Source organism: Acinonyx jubatus, chromosome A1 (genome assembly GCF_027475565.1).
Source record: "Acinonyx jubatus isolate Ajub_Pintada_27869175 chromosome A1, VMU_Ajub_asm_v1.0, whole genome shotgun sequence".
Lineage (NCBI taxonomy): Eukaryota > Metazoa > Chordata > Mammalia > Carnivora > Felidae > Acinonyx > Acinonyx jubatus.
In genome coordinates, this window is record NC_069380.1 from 35,617,043 (window position 1) to 35,637,162 (window position 20,120).

General features: G+C 37.8%; 1 protein-coding gene across 3 annotated transcripts in view; it reads right to left on the reverse strand.

The window, feature by feature from the left end:
- The window catches only part of DIAPH3 (diaphanous related formin 3), a 503,888-nt gene that overhangs the window by 425,309 nt on the left and 58,459 nt on the right, over positions 1-20,120 (reverse strand). For all 3 annotated transcript variants that reach the window (XM_053216218.1, XM_053216210.1, XM_053216209.1), the window contains one exon: positions 11,354-11,458. In XM_053216218.1, the coding sequence (XP_053072193.1) occupies positions 11,354-11,458 (105 nt within the window). The remainder of the gene's footprint in view (positions 1-11,353; positions 11,459-20,120) is intronic.

A 20,120-nucleotide genomic window follows, 5' to 3' on the forward strand; every position in this document is an offset into this window, starting at 1 on the left:
ACATAAATAAAACTTAAAAAGAAAAAGAAGAAGAAGAGGGGGAGGGGGAGGGGACTACACTACAGAGAATAAGAACAACAAAAATAAGATAAAAAGGATTTGGGACAAAGTGGCATAATGAAGATATACAAGTCTAATATACAGATAACAGGATCCCTGAAGAAGAAACCAAGGCAGGACAATAGAACAGTTTCATGAAATTTAAGTGAGGGAAAAAAAGCACATAATGAAGGTATATTACCTATCAGATAATCCCAACTCAGACATCTAGATGAAAACAGGGTGCCGGAGTGGCTCAGCGTGTTAAGCATTCAACCCTTAATATTGGCTCAGGTCATGATCTCACAGTAGTGGGATCCTGTGCTGAGTGCAAATCCTGCTTGGGATTCTCTCTCTCCCTCTGCCCCTCCCCTGTGTGTGCTCAAGCTCTCGCACGCACGCGCTCTCTATCTCTCAAAATAAACATTTTAAACAAAAGAGCCAGTAACCTGTAAGGGATAATACTTAGTTATCCACAGAACTTTGGACACCAATACTGTCATGCTTTATGCCAGAAGAAAATGGTATGTTTAAGATCCTAAGGGAAAAAACCATGTGAGCCAAAGATTTTATTGCCAAATATAACTGACTAAGCAATAAAAGGCATATACAGTTATCAATATGCAATACTCAGGAAATACTGTTCCCAGGAGCCCTTTGAAGGAATCTATTCCAAAACAAACTTCAGACAAATGTCTAGAGAAATATCAACTTAAGGACTGATGGTGAGCATTAAAATACAGTTACTTGCAAATAAAGATGAAATGGGGGCTAAATAGTTATTCATAGAAGGAAAGGCTAAATGGTAACTAGAAAGAAATGTAAAATGTAATGTCTACATAAGTCTACATATGTTTAATGCAGATATAGTACAAGAGCAGCAGTCGGACACAGCATACGCAAAAGAAACCTTTTTTGAATATATACACACAGCTTTGTTTTTCTTTTGCTACATCTCCACTGAAAAGTCCTGGAAACAACAATTAACCTATTAGCAATAAGCATCGTGACACCCAGACTGTTCTTGAAATACCACTTCCCCCTGAAGGAAATGATTAATTCCAGGCACAGTGAGAAAGGAACCTGGTTTGTCAGACCTTGCCAGATAGGAATGAAACAATCCAAAATTCCTAGGGTCATGCCAAAATGACTAGGAGCACCCAGGCAAGGGCCTGCTGGTCAAAGACAGGACAATCTGAGCTTCACTAAGAGTAGTAATTACGATGCATAAGTTATCCTGATGACATAGGATAACTTTTTTTAAGTTTATTTTGAGAGAGAGCGAGTTCATGTGTGCGCACCCACACACACATGCATGTGTGAGCAGGAAAGGAGCACAGAGAGAGGGAGAGAGAGAATATCAAGCAAGCTCATTGTCAGCGCAGGTCCTCATGTGGGGCTTAATTTCGCAAACCATGAGCTCACGACCTGACCCAAAATCAGGAGTCAGATGCTTAACCAACTGAACCACCCAGATGCCCAAGTAATAATATCTTAATATCAAAAACTGGTTACTGTCAGGAACACCTGGGTGACTCAGTTATAGGTCTGATTTTGGTTCAGGTCATGCCCTCATGGTTCATGGGTTCGAGCCCCGCATTGGGCTCTGTGCTCTCAGCACAGAACCTGCTTCAGATTATCTGTCACCCTTTCTCTGCCTCTTCCAACTTGTGCTCTCCCTCCAAATTAAACAAACACTTAAAAAAAATTTTTGTAATTGGTTACCTTCAGAGGGTGATAGGAAACCAATTCAGTATAGTGAAAACTGGCAAAGGAAAAAGAATAAAGCATTTATCCTAAATTTCCTAGATCATGAAGTAATCAGTATTTGAGAGGAAAGGACTCTTTACAAGTGTGTTCCAAAAAGAATACGCAATGGGAAAAAGACTCTTCAACAAACCATGTTGGGAAAACTGGACAGCGACATGCAAGAGAATGAAACTGGACCACGGGCTTATACCACACACAAAGATAAATTCAAAATATATTAAAAGGGCCTAAATATGAGACCTGAAACTGTAAAAATCCTAGAACAGAGCACAGGCAGTAATTTCTCTGGCAATGGACGCAGCAACTTTCTCCTAGATATGTCCCCCAGGGAAAGGAAAACAAAAGCAAAAATAAACTGTTGAGACTACATCAAAATAAAGAGCTTCTGCATTGCAAAGAAAACAACAAAACTAAAAGACAACCTACAGAATGAGACAAGATATTTGCAAATGGCCTCTCTGATAAAGGGTAATTCCAAAATACATGAAGAACTTAAAACACCCAACACCCAAAAACACAAATAATCCAATTAATATTGGGCAGAAGGCATGAAGAGACATTTTTCCAAAGACATACAGATGGCCAGCAGACACAAGAGAAGATGCTCATCATCAGGGAAATGCAAATCAACACTACAAGGAGAGATCACCTCACACCTGTCAGAGCGGCTAACATCAAAAACACAAGAAACAGGAGAGGATGTTGGAAATGATGTGGAGAAATAGGAACCCTCATGTACTGCTGATGGGAATGCAAACTGCTACAGCCACTCTGGAAAATAGTATAAAGTTTCCACAAAAAGTTAAAAATGGAACTATCCTACGATCCATTAATCGTACTACTGGATGTTTACCCAAAAAAATACACAAACACTAATCCAAAAGGATACATGCACTCCTACGTTTATCGCAGCATTGTGTACAATAGCCAAATTATGGAAGCAGCCTAAGTGTCCATCGATAGAAGATGGAGAAATAAGATGAGAAGGAAGTGACCCCTATAAAAGTCAATCAGTCAGTAGTTCAAAAAAAGAGGTTGGGGGGAGAGGTTTGGGATGGACAGGGTAGATGCAGGGCTTTCTCAAGTGGCTGGCAAGTTCCATTTGTCAACCTGGTGTTTCCCTTATGAAAATTCGTTAAGCTGCATATTTGGTTTTGCTGTTTTCTATAACTATTTATAATAAAAAGTTGAAAAAAAAATCCTGGTTTCTCGTTCTAGCTGCAAATCTTGGGGATGTCACTCCATAGGCCTTACTCATTTTAAAAACGTAGAGACGTCCTAAGACATATTCCAGACCTGATATAAATAAACTCAACTACAAAAATGTCTAATCAAGGAGTATAACAAAACCATTCTTTACAAAAACCATGTCAGATAATGACTTAACTCACCAACAGTGTAATAGAACAGCTTTCCCAAGGAACAAAAAATCTACCAAAAAAAAAAAAAATCTTGTATAACAGTATTAACATACAAGAAGCAGTCAAAGCCTAAGGTTGTCTAAATTTACTTTTTAAGTATTTTTTCACATGTTAATGACCCAAGGATAGAGTTCCCAGTTTACTTCATCTATGCGTGAAGGCTTTCGGATTTTAAAGGATTTGAAATAGTTTTGTATTACATTGATATGTGATACATATTAGAAGATATACCAACCGTATTTTCTTCGAAGTGGGGGGAAACCATTGTATTACACCAGTTAGGAAATGGTAATAAATCAAGGAAGCATAAAATTAATAATTAATGCTTTTTGTGCATCCAATTAACCTATGAAGTATTTTTTTAAGTATGTATAGAATTTATTCTGTTTAGAAATTAAGAACTGAAAGGCTGCCTCTTAAGTCCAAACTAAATTAAAAGGGTTTTAAGTTTACCGCCAACTGGGAAGATAAGTCAGTCCACTAAAGGTTTTAAAGCAGGCATACTCCTTTTCTTCTTACTAATACTGTTCTATTGGCATCTTTTCCCAAAACAGACCAGGTTCTTCCATCTGTTATAATAGATAAAATCATCAGAGGGAAATGTTAAGTGGCCAAGTATCAGGATTTCTTAGTAGCTACAGTATGCTACTTGAACACCAATTTGACCTTATGTACATTCGAGCTAGCCTTGAACCCCAAGGACCTTTATTAATTAACAGCCTCTATGCTTTGCCTTTAAATTCCATCAACTCCTAGTCTTTTGTTGAATTAATGTTACACTAGCAGACATCTACTGATGAGGCTCATCCTGTAGAGCCCATCTCTGGGCTAGTTTTCATCTCTGATTGTACAGTAGAATCACCAAGACAGATTTTCTAAATACTGGCGCCTTGGTACCACCTGCAGGAATTCTGACTTGTTAAATGGTAGGGTTCAGACACCTATTTTTTTTAAGTTCTCCAGAGGATTCTAATGAATATAAAGGTTGAGGGCTATTGTTCCTGACCACTCTCTTTGCCCTCAATTCATCAGTTACCTTTCCCCTTCACTCGCTGAAAGGCAACTGTAGATAGGTAGCATTTTCATTTTCTCATATTCCTTCAGAACAGTTTCTTCTTTTAAAAAGTTCCATAGGGCTATTTGCTCATTATTTCCATCTCCATCAAATCACATTCCTCTTTTTTCTAGCACTTTCAAAGGTGTTTTTTTTTACTACTTTTGCAGTTATCAGTCATAAGAAGTTTAATTACATTCATAAAAGCTAAAAATTATGAGCAGATCAAAATATCTCAGACCAAGACCCAACTCAATGAGAAAGATAAAGACAGCCGCAGATGATCTCCAATGCCACCAATGGTATAAGCATCAGTGACCAAAACTCTACATTTGACCAGTAAATAAGTATTTCTGGTGAGTCTTTTAAAAAATGGCTATAAGAAAAGGTATCTTTAAGGTGTTTAAAAGATCGAAAATCCACATTGCTAACTTAAACCTAATGTCTTATAAAAAAAAAAAAAAAAAGAAAAGAAAAGAAAGAAAGAAAGAAAGAAAAAAGCTGACTGGTTTCTTCATTATCATCTCCTGCCTAAGCAAGAACACACTGCAGTAATAGAGAACATTAAATGCCACCGGTGCCACCCAGAAACAACTCATAATGAAGCTGGATGAATTTGAGCTGTTGGAAGATCATTTTAATTGTACATAAATAAAACCTGTCCTATATAGGCAGAAATGGAAATTAAAGTGCCAGTTAGATTATTAAGAAATACTTCTAACAAGAAAATGCTTCATTGCCCTGGGGCTCTAATATTTTCCCCAACTCAGCAGACAAGACCTGGAGACAAACAAGCAAAATATCGTAAGCAAGGGCATTGTTGATAAATAGGTAAGTGTCTAATACCGAGTACCAGCCACAAATTTTTAGTAAGCTTTTATGTTACAAGTGTGCTTTGATCAATTCCCTAACCTGAAATGGAAGCCAAAAAGTAATCCATGTTAACTGTAACCAGCAAGAATGTATAAAACTGTCTGGTTCATCGAAGTTTCCAGCAGCTAAAATATAAACCTTTTAAGTAAAAATGATGAAAAGTGAGAGGAAACAAAAAGAACCTGATTTATCTGTATCTGACAATGTTTTCCAAGATATATGAAAATGGACCCCATTGAGGAGGGCACCTGTTGGGATGAGCACTGGGTGTTGTATGGAAACCAATCTGACAATAAATTTCATATTATAAAAATAAATAAAATAAAAAATTAAAAAAAAAGAAAATGGACCCAAAAAAGACTCTGAAAGGCATGAAAATACTGTATTATCAACGGGGGCATTAACAAATCAGAGCTAAGAATAAATGAACTCTAGCTTTTCTACCTATGTAGATAACACAAATCAGAACATTATTAGTATTTTTCCAAAAAAAAATCTTTTCTGATCAAGATATGTGTAGATGGACAACATTGGACAAAACCATGTTCTCCATACTTGAACATCATGCTCTACTGGGCTAGAACAAGTGGTATCATGATAACACCTTTCAAATTATCTTTAGACACTACACACACACAGACACACACATGAGACCTTATAACTCTACACCTACAAACTCAATTTAGATTCATTTTATTACCTTGTTTCACAAACCTGTGAGTCTTCTATGTGCCTTTTAAAGTTATGTTCTGTAATATTTGGTGTTTATTTCTTACTAAAGAAGTCTAAGCAAGAACTACAGAAATACTTAGGGGTTCGAGGAGTAAAATGCAACACCAAGTCAATCTTTTCCAATACATGCCTCAGCTGTCTGCAGTCTCGAATGACTAGGGAAGAGAACAGTTAACAAAGTCCAAGGAAGCTACCGGATATCTGGGCACAGCAAGGCGGAATTCTGCTTCTTTCTGGGAGAGGGGGAGAGGGGTGTCAAAAGGAAAAAACTGAATATAAATAGGAAATAAAGGTTGGATGCTCTAATTAAGAAGCGCTCTCTCTCAGGGGGGAAAGTAAAAAAAAAAAAAAAAAAAAAAAGCTAATGTATTTTGAAGGAATGAGAAGCTTAGAATCTCGAAGAGAAATTTTAAGAGCCTTTTATCCACACCTAATGGTACATCCAAAAGACAAGACCACTACATGCTGACAGCAGTCCACTCATAATTCATACAGAAGTCAACTATCAGGACAGTCTCATCTTGTATCCAAAAGTAAGTTGGGGGGGGGGGGGAGTCAATTCCAAAAAGTACGGACAAGCAAATGCTAATGTGTTACATTTCACTTTTCCCCTCCCTCTTGCACCCTCTGAGACTCCCCATCCTCCCCACCCCCCAACCCCTGCTTCCAGGGCTTTGCTTTCACTTCCTGGGATGTAGGTTTTGACTTCCAGGATTCCTCCAGCTTTCTATGGTCATTGATTACCCTGAAAAAGCCTAGAAGCAAAAGAGCAAATGGAAGATTCTTCTCAACAGATGGGAAAAGTAGGGTGAATTTTTTATGCTTACAATCCCTTTGTGATGGGGGGTGGGGGCAGGAGGGGAGAAGTATCTTATAGCTCTAAATCCTACTCTCCACAAGTATCCTGTTTAACACATTTTTAAAAGTGTTTGTCAAGTAATCCATGGCTTCCTGTTTATCCTGTCAACAGACTTGTACATAACCCGGACATCATACACCCAGAGCCAGTTCGCCCTGAATACAACTCAAGCACCCACAAGAAGATAAACACCAACATCAACCCGGGAATCACAGATACAGGGTATGATACACCAAAACCAAGGCAGCAAGTCTATTAGACTATATCTACTGAAGGGTGCCTGGGTGGCTCAGTCGGTTGGGCAGCCGACCTCGGCTCAGGTCATGATCTCATGGTCTGTGGGTTCGAGCCCCGTGTTGGGCTCTGTGCTGACAGCTCAGAGCCTGGAGCCTGCTTTAGATTCTGTGTCTCCCTTTCTCTCTTCTCCTCCCCCTGTTGTGTTCTATCAAAAATAAACAAATATTTTAAAAAAATTTTTTTTAAAGAATTTATCTCCTTAGCTTGGTCCGTCCTCTCAAAGCACAGGAGTCCTGTTCATCTGCAGGGGTGCTTTAAAAATTTTAAGAGAAGAAAAGGGTTAATAATTAAACCACAATCAAGAATGAGAACAACACTCAGAGTCAGGATAAGCAAGACTGAATAATACATTTACAAGGTGCACTTTTATTAAATTATAGTTGCCTTTCATTTAGAAAATAGGGGAAATTCTTATGCAATTGTGCTTAAGAGCTCCTCTGTCCTGTTCCAGAATTTTCTTCTTACATTTTTGGGGAACGACGGATTCTCTTCCATTTGGACTATCATGTCTCATCCTAACTTCAAGGTCCTTACCACTTACTACAGAATAGTCTTACCATCCACCCAGTAATCAAATAAAAGCCAAGACTGTATTCATTCATTCAGAAAGTTTTTTTAAATACACTGACTACTGAACACCTGAGACAAGCCATTTACCAAGGAATGTCCATCTGGCCTTGTAGTACCCATCCTCATGTACGCTGAGTATACTTGATGAGGGGAGTAATTTCCGGAGTTAATTAGAGATAGAGATCCCATGCAGGCAAAAGGCTATCAGGACAGTCCAGCAACACGTGCACAGCCACAAAGCAAAATCCCAACTTCAAGTAACTTAAATAAGAATGTGCACCCCATCACACAATGGGAGAGTCTGGAGGCAGGATTGTACATAGCCAGAGCATCAGCTCTAAGGGGTCATGTGCCAAGGATCCCACACCCTCTCACCACCATGTCAAATAACAGGAAAGAAAGTGGTTTTCTGCTCTGGATCTTTTTATAAAGAAGAGAAATCTTCCTCAGAAGCCCCCAGCACACCTGGCTTCCAGACTGTACAGGGCACATGTGGATCACCTATCCATCTACACCCTAGAAGTTGGAAAACTGTGATCTGACACTTTCAGCCTCTAACTAGGCTACTTGCTGAATAAAATTTTAATAATATTTTCTAACTGAAAAAGTCAGCATTACTATGAATTTGTTGGGTTTTTTTTTCCCCCTATTCTAAGAAACAAGCTTGGCTAGTTTAGTGCTTGTTTGAGGGTTAACATTTCTAAAGCATTTTCATATACTTTTTTTATACACATATATGTACATATATACATACATATATATGTATACACACACACACACACACACACACACACACACTTAATGCTTACCCACAAAAAGAATCTCAAAGCAAAGTCCAAGGCTAAATTTATGAAAGTTTACCTGACAAATACCCCCATGTTCTCTGGAACAACCCATCCATAAATTTTCATGGTTTTTCCTCAGAGAAGCTTTTTTGGTACTCATTAACCTAAATACCCTGGTATGACAAAGTCTGTATGTGAGAGTTAATGTGTCTCTACTTCCAGAGCAAAAGTAGATGACTGGTCAGCTTGAACTTCCTACAATGTTAACCACCCACCAAATTATTCAGAACCCTCCTAGGAAAAGTCACCATCCTCCCAGCACTAATTAAAGGAGTGAATGCTTTAATCATACTTTAGATAACTAATCTATTTCAATCCTGATAATCTAATTATCTAATTCTAGTAAATAAATTCCAACCTTAGTCCAAAACGATTAGAGGATTAAAGTTTAAAATCAGTGAATGCAAACTGAAATAGATCCACTCTAATGAAGTTCAAAGTGATTTGTTCTTCTGTTAAAACGTCTGTTTGTTATCTGAAATTCAAGAACTAAAATGCACTATTATACCAACGTTTTCTAAACCAATTCTAATAATATAGTATCTCTTGTAATTATATCAAGTAAATTCATACTTGTTGGATTTAAAATTCCCTAACAGGGGGGTCTTCCCTGATCATTCTATGCAGCAGTTCAGTCAGAGGGAGGGTGGGTGAAGGGATGGGTAAAATAAAGGGGATTAAGAGTACACTTATTGTAATGAGCACTGTAATGAGTATAGAACTGGTAAATCCTACTGTACATCTGCAACTAATGTAACACTGTGTTAACTATATTTCAATTAAAAAAAAACAGTTGTATTATCTCCAATCCCCCTGTTTTTCCCACATTACATTTCACTTATTATACGTTTGTGTGTTTCTGTTGTGTATATCCTATGTTACTCCGTAGGCCACAATGATTGACCATCCTGGTGCTTCAACTCCATTGCCTAAAATATTGCCTGATATACAGACACTTAATAAATGTGACACGGACTCACTAACAGTCAACTTGAATTTTCAAACATAAATCCGGGGCACCTGGGGGGCTTAGTCGGTTAAGCGTCCAACTTCGGCTCAGATCATGATCTCGTGGTTGGTGGGTTTGAGCCCCGCATCAGGCTCTGTACTGACAGCTGGGAGCCTGGAGCCTGCTTTGGGTTCTATGTCTCCCTCTCTCTCTCTGCCCCTCCCCTGCTCACCTTCTCTGCCCCTCCCCTGCTCACCTTCTCTGCCCTTCCCCTGCTCACCTTCTCTGCCCCTCCCCTGCTCACGTTGTCCCATTCTCTCTCAAAAATAAGTAAATATTAAAAACTTTTTTTAAAAGGCTGCCATTAACTTTGACAGAAACCCATGGGGGAGGGTAAGGAAAAAAAAAATGAGGTTAGAGTGGGAGAGAGCCAAAGCTCTCTCCCAAAGACTCTTGAAAACTGAGAGCAAACTGAGCGTTGATGGTGATGGGCATTGAGGAGGGCATCTTTTGGGATGAGCACTGGGTATTGTATGGAAACCAATGTGACAATAAATTTCATGTATTAAAAAAACAGGTTTAAAAAACATAAATCCAAGTACATCAGTAATTATGGCATAAGGATTTCAACAGCGAGAACAAACAAATCACAAAGAAAAAAATAAGAAACGATTGCCACAACCACCAGTGCTACCACAAGAGACAGCCACCAGTTATAAAACCAGTTATGTTCCAATCACGGCATCAACAATTTAATTCTAACAACAAGCTGATGATACAGATATTAGTCCCATCTTAAGGATGAGGAAATTGAGCATCAGAGGTAAAACAAGATGCCCAATATCAAAGGGATGATAAGTCATCCGAAATACAAGTGCTCTGACTCTTAAGTCCCTAATTCTAATTTGTGATGTCCAGGTAGCATTAAGGGACAAAAAGCAATTTTTGTCACAACAGCAGGATACAGTGCCCATCTACATAGAGAGCCAAAAAAAAAAGTATAGTACTCAGTGATTTGAACAACTAAACATCAGAATGCCAAACCTGAGACATGTTTAAAAATTAAACATCACTTGAGTCTGTCTTCCCAAACAAAGGCCTCCAAGTCACTGACTGGTCTAGGAGATAAATGGAGTTAAAGTATAAATAACTTATATTCTTGTAACCTGGTCTTTGGTTAAAGTATCCGGTGAAAAGTACAGTGTGTTAAGTCATTTTTTCTCTAATCCAATTCTATTTTAAATTCAGCCAAAATCATTTTCTGCTGTCTTTCTGATTGCTTCTTCATTAGCTTCCATTTCTAGATTTCATCGAATCCATTTATTCAATTTTTATATGACTGGTCAAGCTCATTTGTTGTCCCACGAAATAAATATAATTGATTCTGTGCACCAGTCATGGTTCCTTAGACATTTACTCATTACTTCCACCCACATATTTCATGTTTCCCTAGAAAACTGGCAGCTGAGTGGACGCTTAATGCTCCTTCCAACGTCTACATTTATAATTTGTTACAAGATAATTTTATCCGTAGGGAAACTCGCATTAAAGAGATGCCTCTAAGCCACTATTATGTGTACTGATTTACGTAGTTAGAATGTCATCAGTCTTACTTTTCTGTAATGCAAATATCATCCTGGTGTATAAGTGACATTAGAGATCAATAGCCATCTGAATCCACTAACAGGCAAAGAAGTCTTGGAGTCAGTAAACCAACCAGTCGGTGTTCCTCACCAATGTGAGGGGCTAAAGGACCACAGCAGCTTTAGAAGCTGTAAGAAGTATTTTCAAATTAAACAAACGTCCAATACTTGTGCCTTTATACACTCAAAAGCCCTCTGATTCCAGTTGCCCACAAACTTAAGCACATCATTAGACAAACGCATTGTTTTCCCCACTGCAGCACGTTCCAGCAGTATCTCTCAACTTGACAGTTTTACTTACTGTCTTGGAAGCAGTATTAATGTACTGCATCACCATTTCTTTTTTGATGCTGAAGTCCTTTTCCCGCAATGGTGCTTTCTTATCTTCATTTAAATTCATATCTTCCTGGAAAACACAATTAAAAAGCCTCATTTTAGAATCTAAGTAGAGCAGCAATTCTACATACCCTACCAACGGAAAATCAATAATTTGTGACTACGGCAGCATTAATTGTTTTGGAATGATTTACGTGTAGTTCTGCCTGGAGGAAAGCAAAGAGCAGGAGACACAGAGAAAAACACGTTCTAGATCATTTTAACAGGTAAAACACCAGAAAATCTTTTTAAATTCGCAACAGGCTAGTAAAATTACACTCTCATCATTACAGGTAACTAGACAGTTGAAGATTTCTGCCTTTCTTAAGGTCATCTGGATTCACATTTTAAATACACAAACACAAATATAGGTACTTTAAAAAAAAAAAAAAACAACAGTGCACCTGAAGCTATCTTGCACTATTTCTGAAAGAGCTGTTCCATGTATCATAAAAATTAAAAGATAAATAAGCAAGCACTTTCCTGATTCTGTAGCTACAAGCTCATAGAATCAAATACCTGGTAGAGAGCCTAGCAAAAGGCAAAGCATTCTAGTTTTCTCTTCTCTACCCCTACCAAAAATACCAACTACTTAATTTATTCTAGGTTCTAAATAACATAAAAGTTGCACTCATAAAATGAAGTACCACCTAAAAATCTAACATTTCTCAACAGCACCAATCAAAGGTTAAAGTAACCTGGAGCTCGCTACAGGTCTAATACTAACTAAAAATACAAATCAAGACTATCCACGTAAGTATGAGAATTGCTACCAGTTAAGTTGCCCTCATTAGAGGCCGTTCTGGTAATGGAAAAGGAGCCTAAAGTATAACAGAAATGGCTGAAAAAGGGCTGCTCAAATGGATTTCCTCCAGATAGTAGCCCTTATTTGTAACACACAATAGAACACACTTGAATGTATACCAACTCCATAGCCTCTCAGAAACAGGTGTATAAAAATCAAGAATTCAGATCACCTGTGGAGCCCAGCAGGTTAAATTTATTCTAAGTTTTAGAAGAGTGCTACAATTCATCAGACACTGTAGTTTATGCCTTTAGCTGACTCAGTTTTTGGCTACCCATCCCTTCAAGCACTTAAAAGTCAAAATTTCCTTCATTTCACCTTGATATAAATATTTAAGATCTTAGAAGTTGTTCAACTTGACACTCTAACAAAAGGTAGTAATTAGTAATGTCACTCCCAGCTGTTCAGGTTAGAAATATCCTATTATGTGAATAATGGTTTGTTTTGTTCCTTTTTTTCCACCCCCCCCCCCAAGCCTGGGACTCTAAATAGGCCTTAACACCACTTAAGATTTTAGAAAGGTCTTGGGATATTCTGGTCGTCAGTGACTTGAGATGAAGCTACCAGTATTCATCAAGGTATATTAGACATTCTTCAACACATGGGCTAATCCTACACAATGAGAAACTTGTCTTGTGTCCCACAGAGAGAGACACACATCTTGAAAAAGAAAATTTTATTTAAGCCTAGAATAACTCAATAGAATTAAATGTACAATGGCATTAATATGTAAGTTGTTACAGATGAAATACTTTGCATTATGTGATTTTAATATTTAATATTCTAATATAGCTGCAAGTTATAGTACCACTGGGTGTATTTGTTGTTGTTTTTGTTTGTTGTTTGTTTTTAAATAAGCTTTATCATCAGCCGTGCTCTATTTTTGAAATTTGGGTACCCCAGGACAACACTGCTTGTGGTATTTGAATCACTAGAACAGCACAGCTACATAAAACCTGCACGATAGCTATTGTGTGCACGAGGTGAAGATTCAAGAATGACTTTATTATACCTTCTTCAGCAGTCATGGCCAATTGTTTATATTGAAATATATGTTGAATATTTATTACAGTGAGGTATTAAGTGGATTTTTTAAATTATGAGTGTAGGTAGTTTATATTACCTATATAGAATTTCGTTGGAAGAAAGTAATGGGGAAGTTACAGGGAAAGTAATGGGAATACTGGTTACAAAAAGGCAGGGTACTTAAGAGTACTGAGAACCCCTGTATTAAATTATTCACTGTATTTTTATTTTCTTTCTAATGGCCAAGCATGGCCCAGCCTCTTTCACCAGCAAATTAAAATATGTAGTAAATACAGAATGCTAACAAATTACAAAATCCTTTAGTTGTGGCTGAAATCAAAATAAAATTTTAAGATATACACTTTTAAAAAGTTTACTGCCTTCTTTTTGGAAAGGCATATTCAAGATGACAGGAGCTCATACACAATAGTGGTATATTTGGAATTAAGGAAGAGACTCAGGGTTCTCCCAACCTCTTTCCACTATCTTATTCCACCTCTCTTGTCTAAATACGGCAGTCACTTCATGACAGTCCCTGTTTTAAAACAAAAAGGGGGGAGACTAGGTGGCTCAGTCAGTTGAGTGTCCAACTCTTGATTTCGGGTCAGATCATCATCCCAGGGCCGTGGGATCAATCCCCGTGTCCACTCCACGCTGAGCATGGAGTCTGCTTAATAGTCTCTCTCCCTCTGCCTCTCTCCCCTGCTTGCACTCTAAAATTCAAAAAAAACTAAAAGTAAAAAGAAATAAAAATAAAAGCAAAAAGGAAAATGAAGGAAGGACACTGAAAGTTTGGAATCAGCTACATAGTACCAAAGACCTTTCTCATTAGGCATGTAACTCACAGGTGGTCATTCTCTGCATGTCCAGAAACCAATGGCACTGGAAAAAGAAACTGCCATTTACAAAGGGAAAAAAGGATATATAGGAGCAATGAAAAGGAAAAATATATATTTGTGTATAAAAAAAAGTGCAGTATTTGTAAAATAGATTTTTGTCTCACAAAGAAAAAGGCTGAAAGGAGAAAGCCCTATTGGACTTTGGCGCTGAATTTCAGCAGGGGGCGGGTGGTGGGGGTGGGTGTCCACAAAGTCCTTGAAAAATGTATTGGAAGCTTTTTCCTAGCTAATGCACATCTAGATAGGGGGAGAAAAAAGTTCTTTCTTTCTACCCTTCATAGGTTCTTCTAGTTAAACTAGGAATTAAATTGGCATGAGGCTAATCAACAGGAGAAAAATCAAATTTAATTCATACATACAAGAACCCCACATACAAGAAAGATTCCAAGACAAAAGGTAAAATGAGGTTTATATGCCATACCGAGCTGAGGCATGGGATAGGAGCCTGGGGTTTCCAAGGGGAGGAGGGCAATTCACAGGGCAATAAGAGGTTTGGTAATTAGGTATTTGTTCTGCTATACAGATGGGTCACTCAGATAAAACTTCTCTCATAGTAATGCTTTGGGAAAGACTCTCAATTTACATTCTTCTAGGTGGTTCAGACAGGGCAAAAAAGTTTCTCTTGAGCCCTCCAGGCCTCAGTTGCCTTCAACTCCAGTAGTCCACATGCCAAAGTGGAACAGTTTGGGGAAACTTGCTCTGAATCCCTTCAGTGTCTTTAATTCCAGAGGAGCTAAGCTGAGCATCTCTGAGGGCTATCTAGAAAACTAGAGTTAGGGGTGAGGGGTGGAATCAGGGGAGAACAAGCATCTTCATTTAATAGCCCCCTGCCTTAATGGAAAATCTTCAGTGTGAGAATTTGAGCATCACATAGTCTAAGCTCCATGTGTTACAGGATAAAAAATACAGGCTCACAGAAATAGCATGACTTTTCCTAGCGAGGTGGCTATTAGAAACACAAGCCCGGGAGACCAGACTACCAGTCCAGGGCAGTTTCCAGGTAATTATAAGAGGTCCCTTGCAAATAAGTCAACCATTTTCATGTTACTCAGTTTCCATCTGCTCAAAATGATCATACAGTAGCCCTACTGTCTTTGGTCAGGTTCCCAAGAGGTACTGTGTGAGACAAGGATCCTGGTGCAGATGACTAACAGAGGGGATGTCCTCAGGATAGGGGAATAAAGAAAAGCAAGACAGAGCAGGGGAAAGAGACTTTTGAAAATATTGCTTCAGCCTGAACTGCATGGCTGTCAGTACTACCTAGAGGGAGAGAACAGTTTGACCCCTCCGAATCAGTCAGCGGATTAGCTACAGGATCCTAGCCCCTGGAACCCAAATCTCCAGATAGGGCAGCTATAAACTACGAGGAACCAACACTTACCACCTGGAATCTGCATGCACCAGCCTGATGAAGGTGGTCTTAGAGGGGCACCAGCAGCATCCACAACACTGTTTGAAAATAACTTACTTTCTAATAAGGCTTATTTCTAAGCAGAACTGAGTAATACAGAAACTCATGTCAATGGCCTCAACAAGCAATACAAACCACTGGATTAACCAACTCTTCCATTCGGACCTAGGTTGGGACCCTCTACTACACTGCATAGGTACAAAGTGATGTGCAGGTACAGATTTTAAGAGACCCCTGAAATGTGGTTTACTTCAATGTATCAATGTATTGAGATATATGTAGGGAATTCATTAAATATCTATTATAAACACCAAACAGGAAATATACAGAACTCATAATTACAAAAAACCAGATGAGTAATTTGAATGAGGTTAATATTTTGTAGGTAGGACATTAAAGTTTTCCCACTTACAAAACAGATATTTATTAGCTGGCAATATTTAGCTGAATAGATCTCAAAAATATTTATGCAGTTACCAAATCAAAACTTTGTCTGAAGAGTATTGTCGTTAAAGCTCTATTAATATCTTAACAGACATTATAAATTAACTCATTTACAGTGCTACCTTCATATACATGTTTAACCACAGTTTTGCCTGGGGAAATTGGGAGTGGCAATATCAAAAACCAATTTTCTCTCAGTTAATTACTTTCTAATTAAAAACTTCACCTTAATTGAACCACTGTGCTGTTTTACTGTGGGAGTCTGACTGGAACGAAAGATTTTAGACACAAAAAAATACTGCCAAAAAGAAACACAGATCAAGGGGCTTTCAAAATAAGGATTCTTCAGAAGGATCAAGGTCAGGAAAGATAAGGAAATGTCACTGATTGCAGGGGACTAAGGATACAGAGTAAACTAAATGCAAGGTGTGATCCTGGATTGGATCCTAGAAGAGAAAAAGCACAAGTAGAAAAACTGGCAAAATCTCAATAATGTAATTTCATTAGTAGTGTACCAACATTTCTCAGTTCTAATAACTGAACTCAAGTTATAGAATGTGTTGACATTTGAGGAAGTAGGGTGAAGGGTATATAAGAATGGTCTGTGCTCTTTTTGCAACCCTTCTATAAATCTAAGGTTGCTTCCAAGTAAAGCTTTTCTAAGACTAAATTGAAATATTCATAAAACTTCTGTCATAAAAATAATTTTCAAAGTATGAAAAAAGTGGAACATCCTTCATTCTTAAAAAAAAATATTTTTAAGTCTACTAAATACAAAGAGCAAGTTTGCAGTATACTTGGCTACAGTAAATACAGACTTGATTAAGGGGAAGGAAGTACACACACACACACACACACACACACACACACACACACTATCAAAACAAATATCTGGGACTACTAACAAAGACATAGGTATCAGAATTCCATTCCAAATCTAAAGATTAGGCACTCTTTGGAATTTTCCAAAACAAAATTCAAGCTGTTCGAATTTCTTTTTCATTCCAAATCTGCTCTGTAAACTGTCCTCATTCTTCCCACAAGCCTTTCTACATCTTTCACCAAGATTTAGTATTCCTAAATAGTGGTTAAGTTCTTCCAGGCATCGTGCTAAACATTTATAAGCACTCTTACTACATTAACTGTCACTAATAACCCATGGGAGGTATGGACCGGCTTCTCTATATTGAAGAGAGAATGGAGACTTCGGGAAATTCTTTCAGTTGAGCATAGTCCTATGCTATTTGAACTGTGGTCTATCTACACTCATCATTCTTATTCCATTATTTATCTCCATTTCCATCTAAAATCCCATTTCCTTTGGGGCTAATGCAATCGGACTTATCACTTATGTTGCCAACAACTTGTATTGACTCCTCTCCCATCCCATGCCTTGCCACCCAGTCTTTAGCTTCTCCACCACCAGCAATCTTTACTTCAACTTTGCTCAACCACAGTCTTCATGACTACACCCAGACCTTTTCATTATCTAAAAATGGTTCTACCTCAGGTATCATCATGTAATGCTCATGACTCTATTCTCAGACCCTCATTTTCTGTCTTTTCACTTGTCCTACTGCTGGACCACCATAGTGTTGACCTCAATAAGACCTATTTCTTGATCCCCTCCATGTTCTCCTAAAGCAGGTTAATTCTATGGATCATCATTTCCTACATTTACAGAAAAGCCAACTCATTTTTCTTCTCACATTCCCTAAAGTATTTATTTCAAACTTGCCCTTCCCCAAGAGCTATGAAACTACCATTTCTACTATCATTTTCAGTAAGCAAATTTCAATTTCCTCTGTAAAAAGAAAACTTTCAATTTCTCGTTTCCCATATTACCAATTTATTTGCACACTAATCTTTCTGTATCAATTCTTGCATCCATCCAAAGATAATTCCGTTCATTTATGCTCTGGATCTCCTTTCCTCTCACCTCCTGAAAGGGCATTGCATATCAATTATCCTTTTTCAATTCTGTCTCACTAAATTGTTCTCAGTTGGTTGGGTCTCAATATATAAACATGTTAATCCTTAATGGATTAAAATTAAAAGGAAAAAGCACCTTCCTTCAAACCTAGCTCTCCTTTATATATGGCTTCCTTTATTCTCCTTCACAGGTAACCTTTTAAAGAACTCTTTTCTACACCCGTTGCCACTTTGACAGTGCACAGACCACAGTGGATTTCTTTTCTGATATTTGTTAAATATGTAAGATGTAACAAATTTTCCCAAACAGAGTTTGCTATTCCTGTTTAGGGACAAACTAGGAAACTGAGGTCATTTTCTGAAGGATGGAGCTGGAGCTAGAGATAATACTCACATCCCTAGCTGAGAATACGAACAAACAAGGTCCAGCCCCAGAGATGGATTCTTTAGGCAGTTCTAGTAACACAGGTATTCAAACATGGCCAAGCTGAAATCCACGATGTTTCCAGGGAGCACTAGCAGAATCACACTCAACCTCAGTGACCTGGAACCAGGGTGGCATCTGGCCAAAGAGTGAACAGAGCTGAGATCTTACAGACTTCACTCAAATTGTGGGAGTTTCTGTGATGCACAGAGAGGAATGAAGGAATATACCTTCTCTAAACTGAATGAAGATACCAAATGGGTCAATAGCAGCCCTGACCTGGTAGCCAAGTGAAAGGAATATAGTCAAGTCAGCAGCTTTTAAAATACTGCAAGGGATTCTTCCTAAGTGTTAGATGGGGCCAGAAATTTCCACAAACAAGAAAGTCCGAAGTTTGCTACTTTATTTTACACACCTTGACTCCATCCTAGACTGACAAAATACTAATAAAAATAACTACTTTCCATGTTTTCTTGGCAAAACTGAGGTGAGGGTGTGAAATAATCTTAATACTTCCTGCACATACATGCAACTAGTTAGAGCACTGAGGAGCAATCGAGCGAAGAATGGCAAACAGAATGGACACATATTCCACCAAGTTACAAACATCTGACTCTATTTTCATTCATGGATGTGGATTTTACAAGACAGCATGCTCATTAAATTTACATACATCAAGTGGAGTGGGATAGTTAACACCATGGAGAGTCAGATTAAATTTAAAATGATTGACTATTCAGAGAATTAAGCGAATATGTACAAGCAGCAAGTTGAAGAGGGTCAGGTTTGAGGCAATTCACCCAGAGAGGAAAAAGCAATTCACCCAGACAGGCAGAGGCATGACGAGATAGAAAATGGATGCTGCAAAGACAGGATCGTCATAGACCAAAACATTCATATTGATCAATAAGCATAATATCAGAAGGTAAAAACTGGAAGCACCGCAATAGCAAGGCAAACATTAATTCTTATTAAGTCAAAAGAAATCGTCTCATTTGAATAGTGTATTAGATTTCTGTTTCATGGGTTAAAACCAATAGAATTGTTCCTGGAAACAGTCTGTTTTGGTAACATTTTATCACGACAGCTATGAATTGGTTAAGCGTTTTAACAGGTCCACAAGATTCCCTAATTACTTCTCCTGAGACTTCAGATCTCAACATTCTATAAGCACAATTTTACCCATTTCTTCTAAAAGTGTTCGTCTGTTCTTAACCACATTGGAATTCATCTTCCATACCACATGTCAAAGGTCCTGCTAATGTTTATCCCTACACTAAGGTAGTATTTAGTGAAAGATTTCATGATCTTATTCCACGTCATTATAAACACTCATAGTACACACAAACTGAATCTATCTAGTTCTGTAATTTGTTTTATTCTTAGGTTAGGTTTAGAAAACCTTTATGAGATAAATACCTTGGAAAAAAGAGCTCACAATTAAGTGTATTACTACTTCATATTCAACATGTCCATAAATATGCTAACATTACAGAACAGCTTATCTTTCTTTTGACCATCATTTTTTACTATGTTCTTATACAGTAACCTTTTTTATATATAAATGTGATTGTAGAGAAGTTATATTTTTTGGTTTTCCCACTAAGGCTGGATTTTCACTGTTCTAGCCACAGTATCTTTACTCAATCCCCATTAAAATTAATAGGAATTCAGATGGCTAGCTCATTAAAAGGATGGCAGGCATAAAACAGCATTTATCCAGAGACTGACAAAGAACTCACATATAATGTT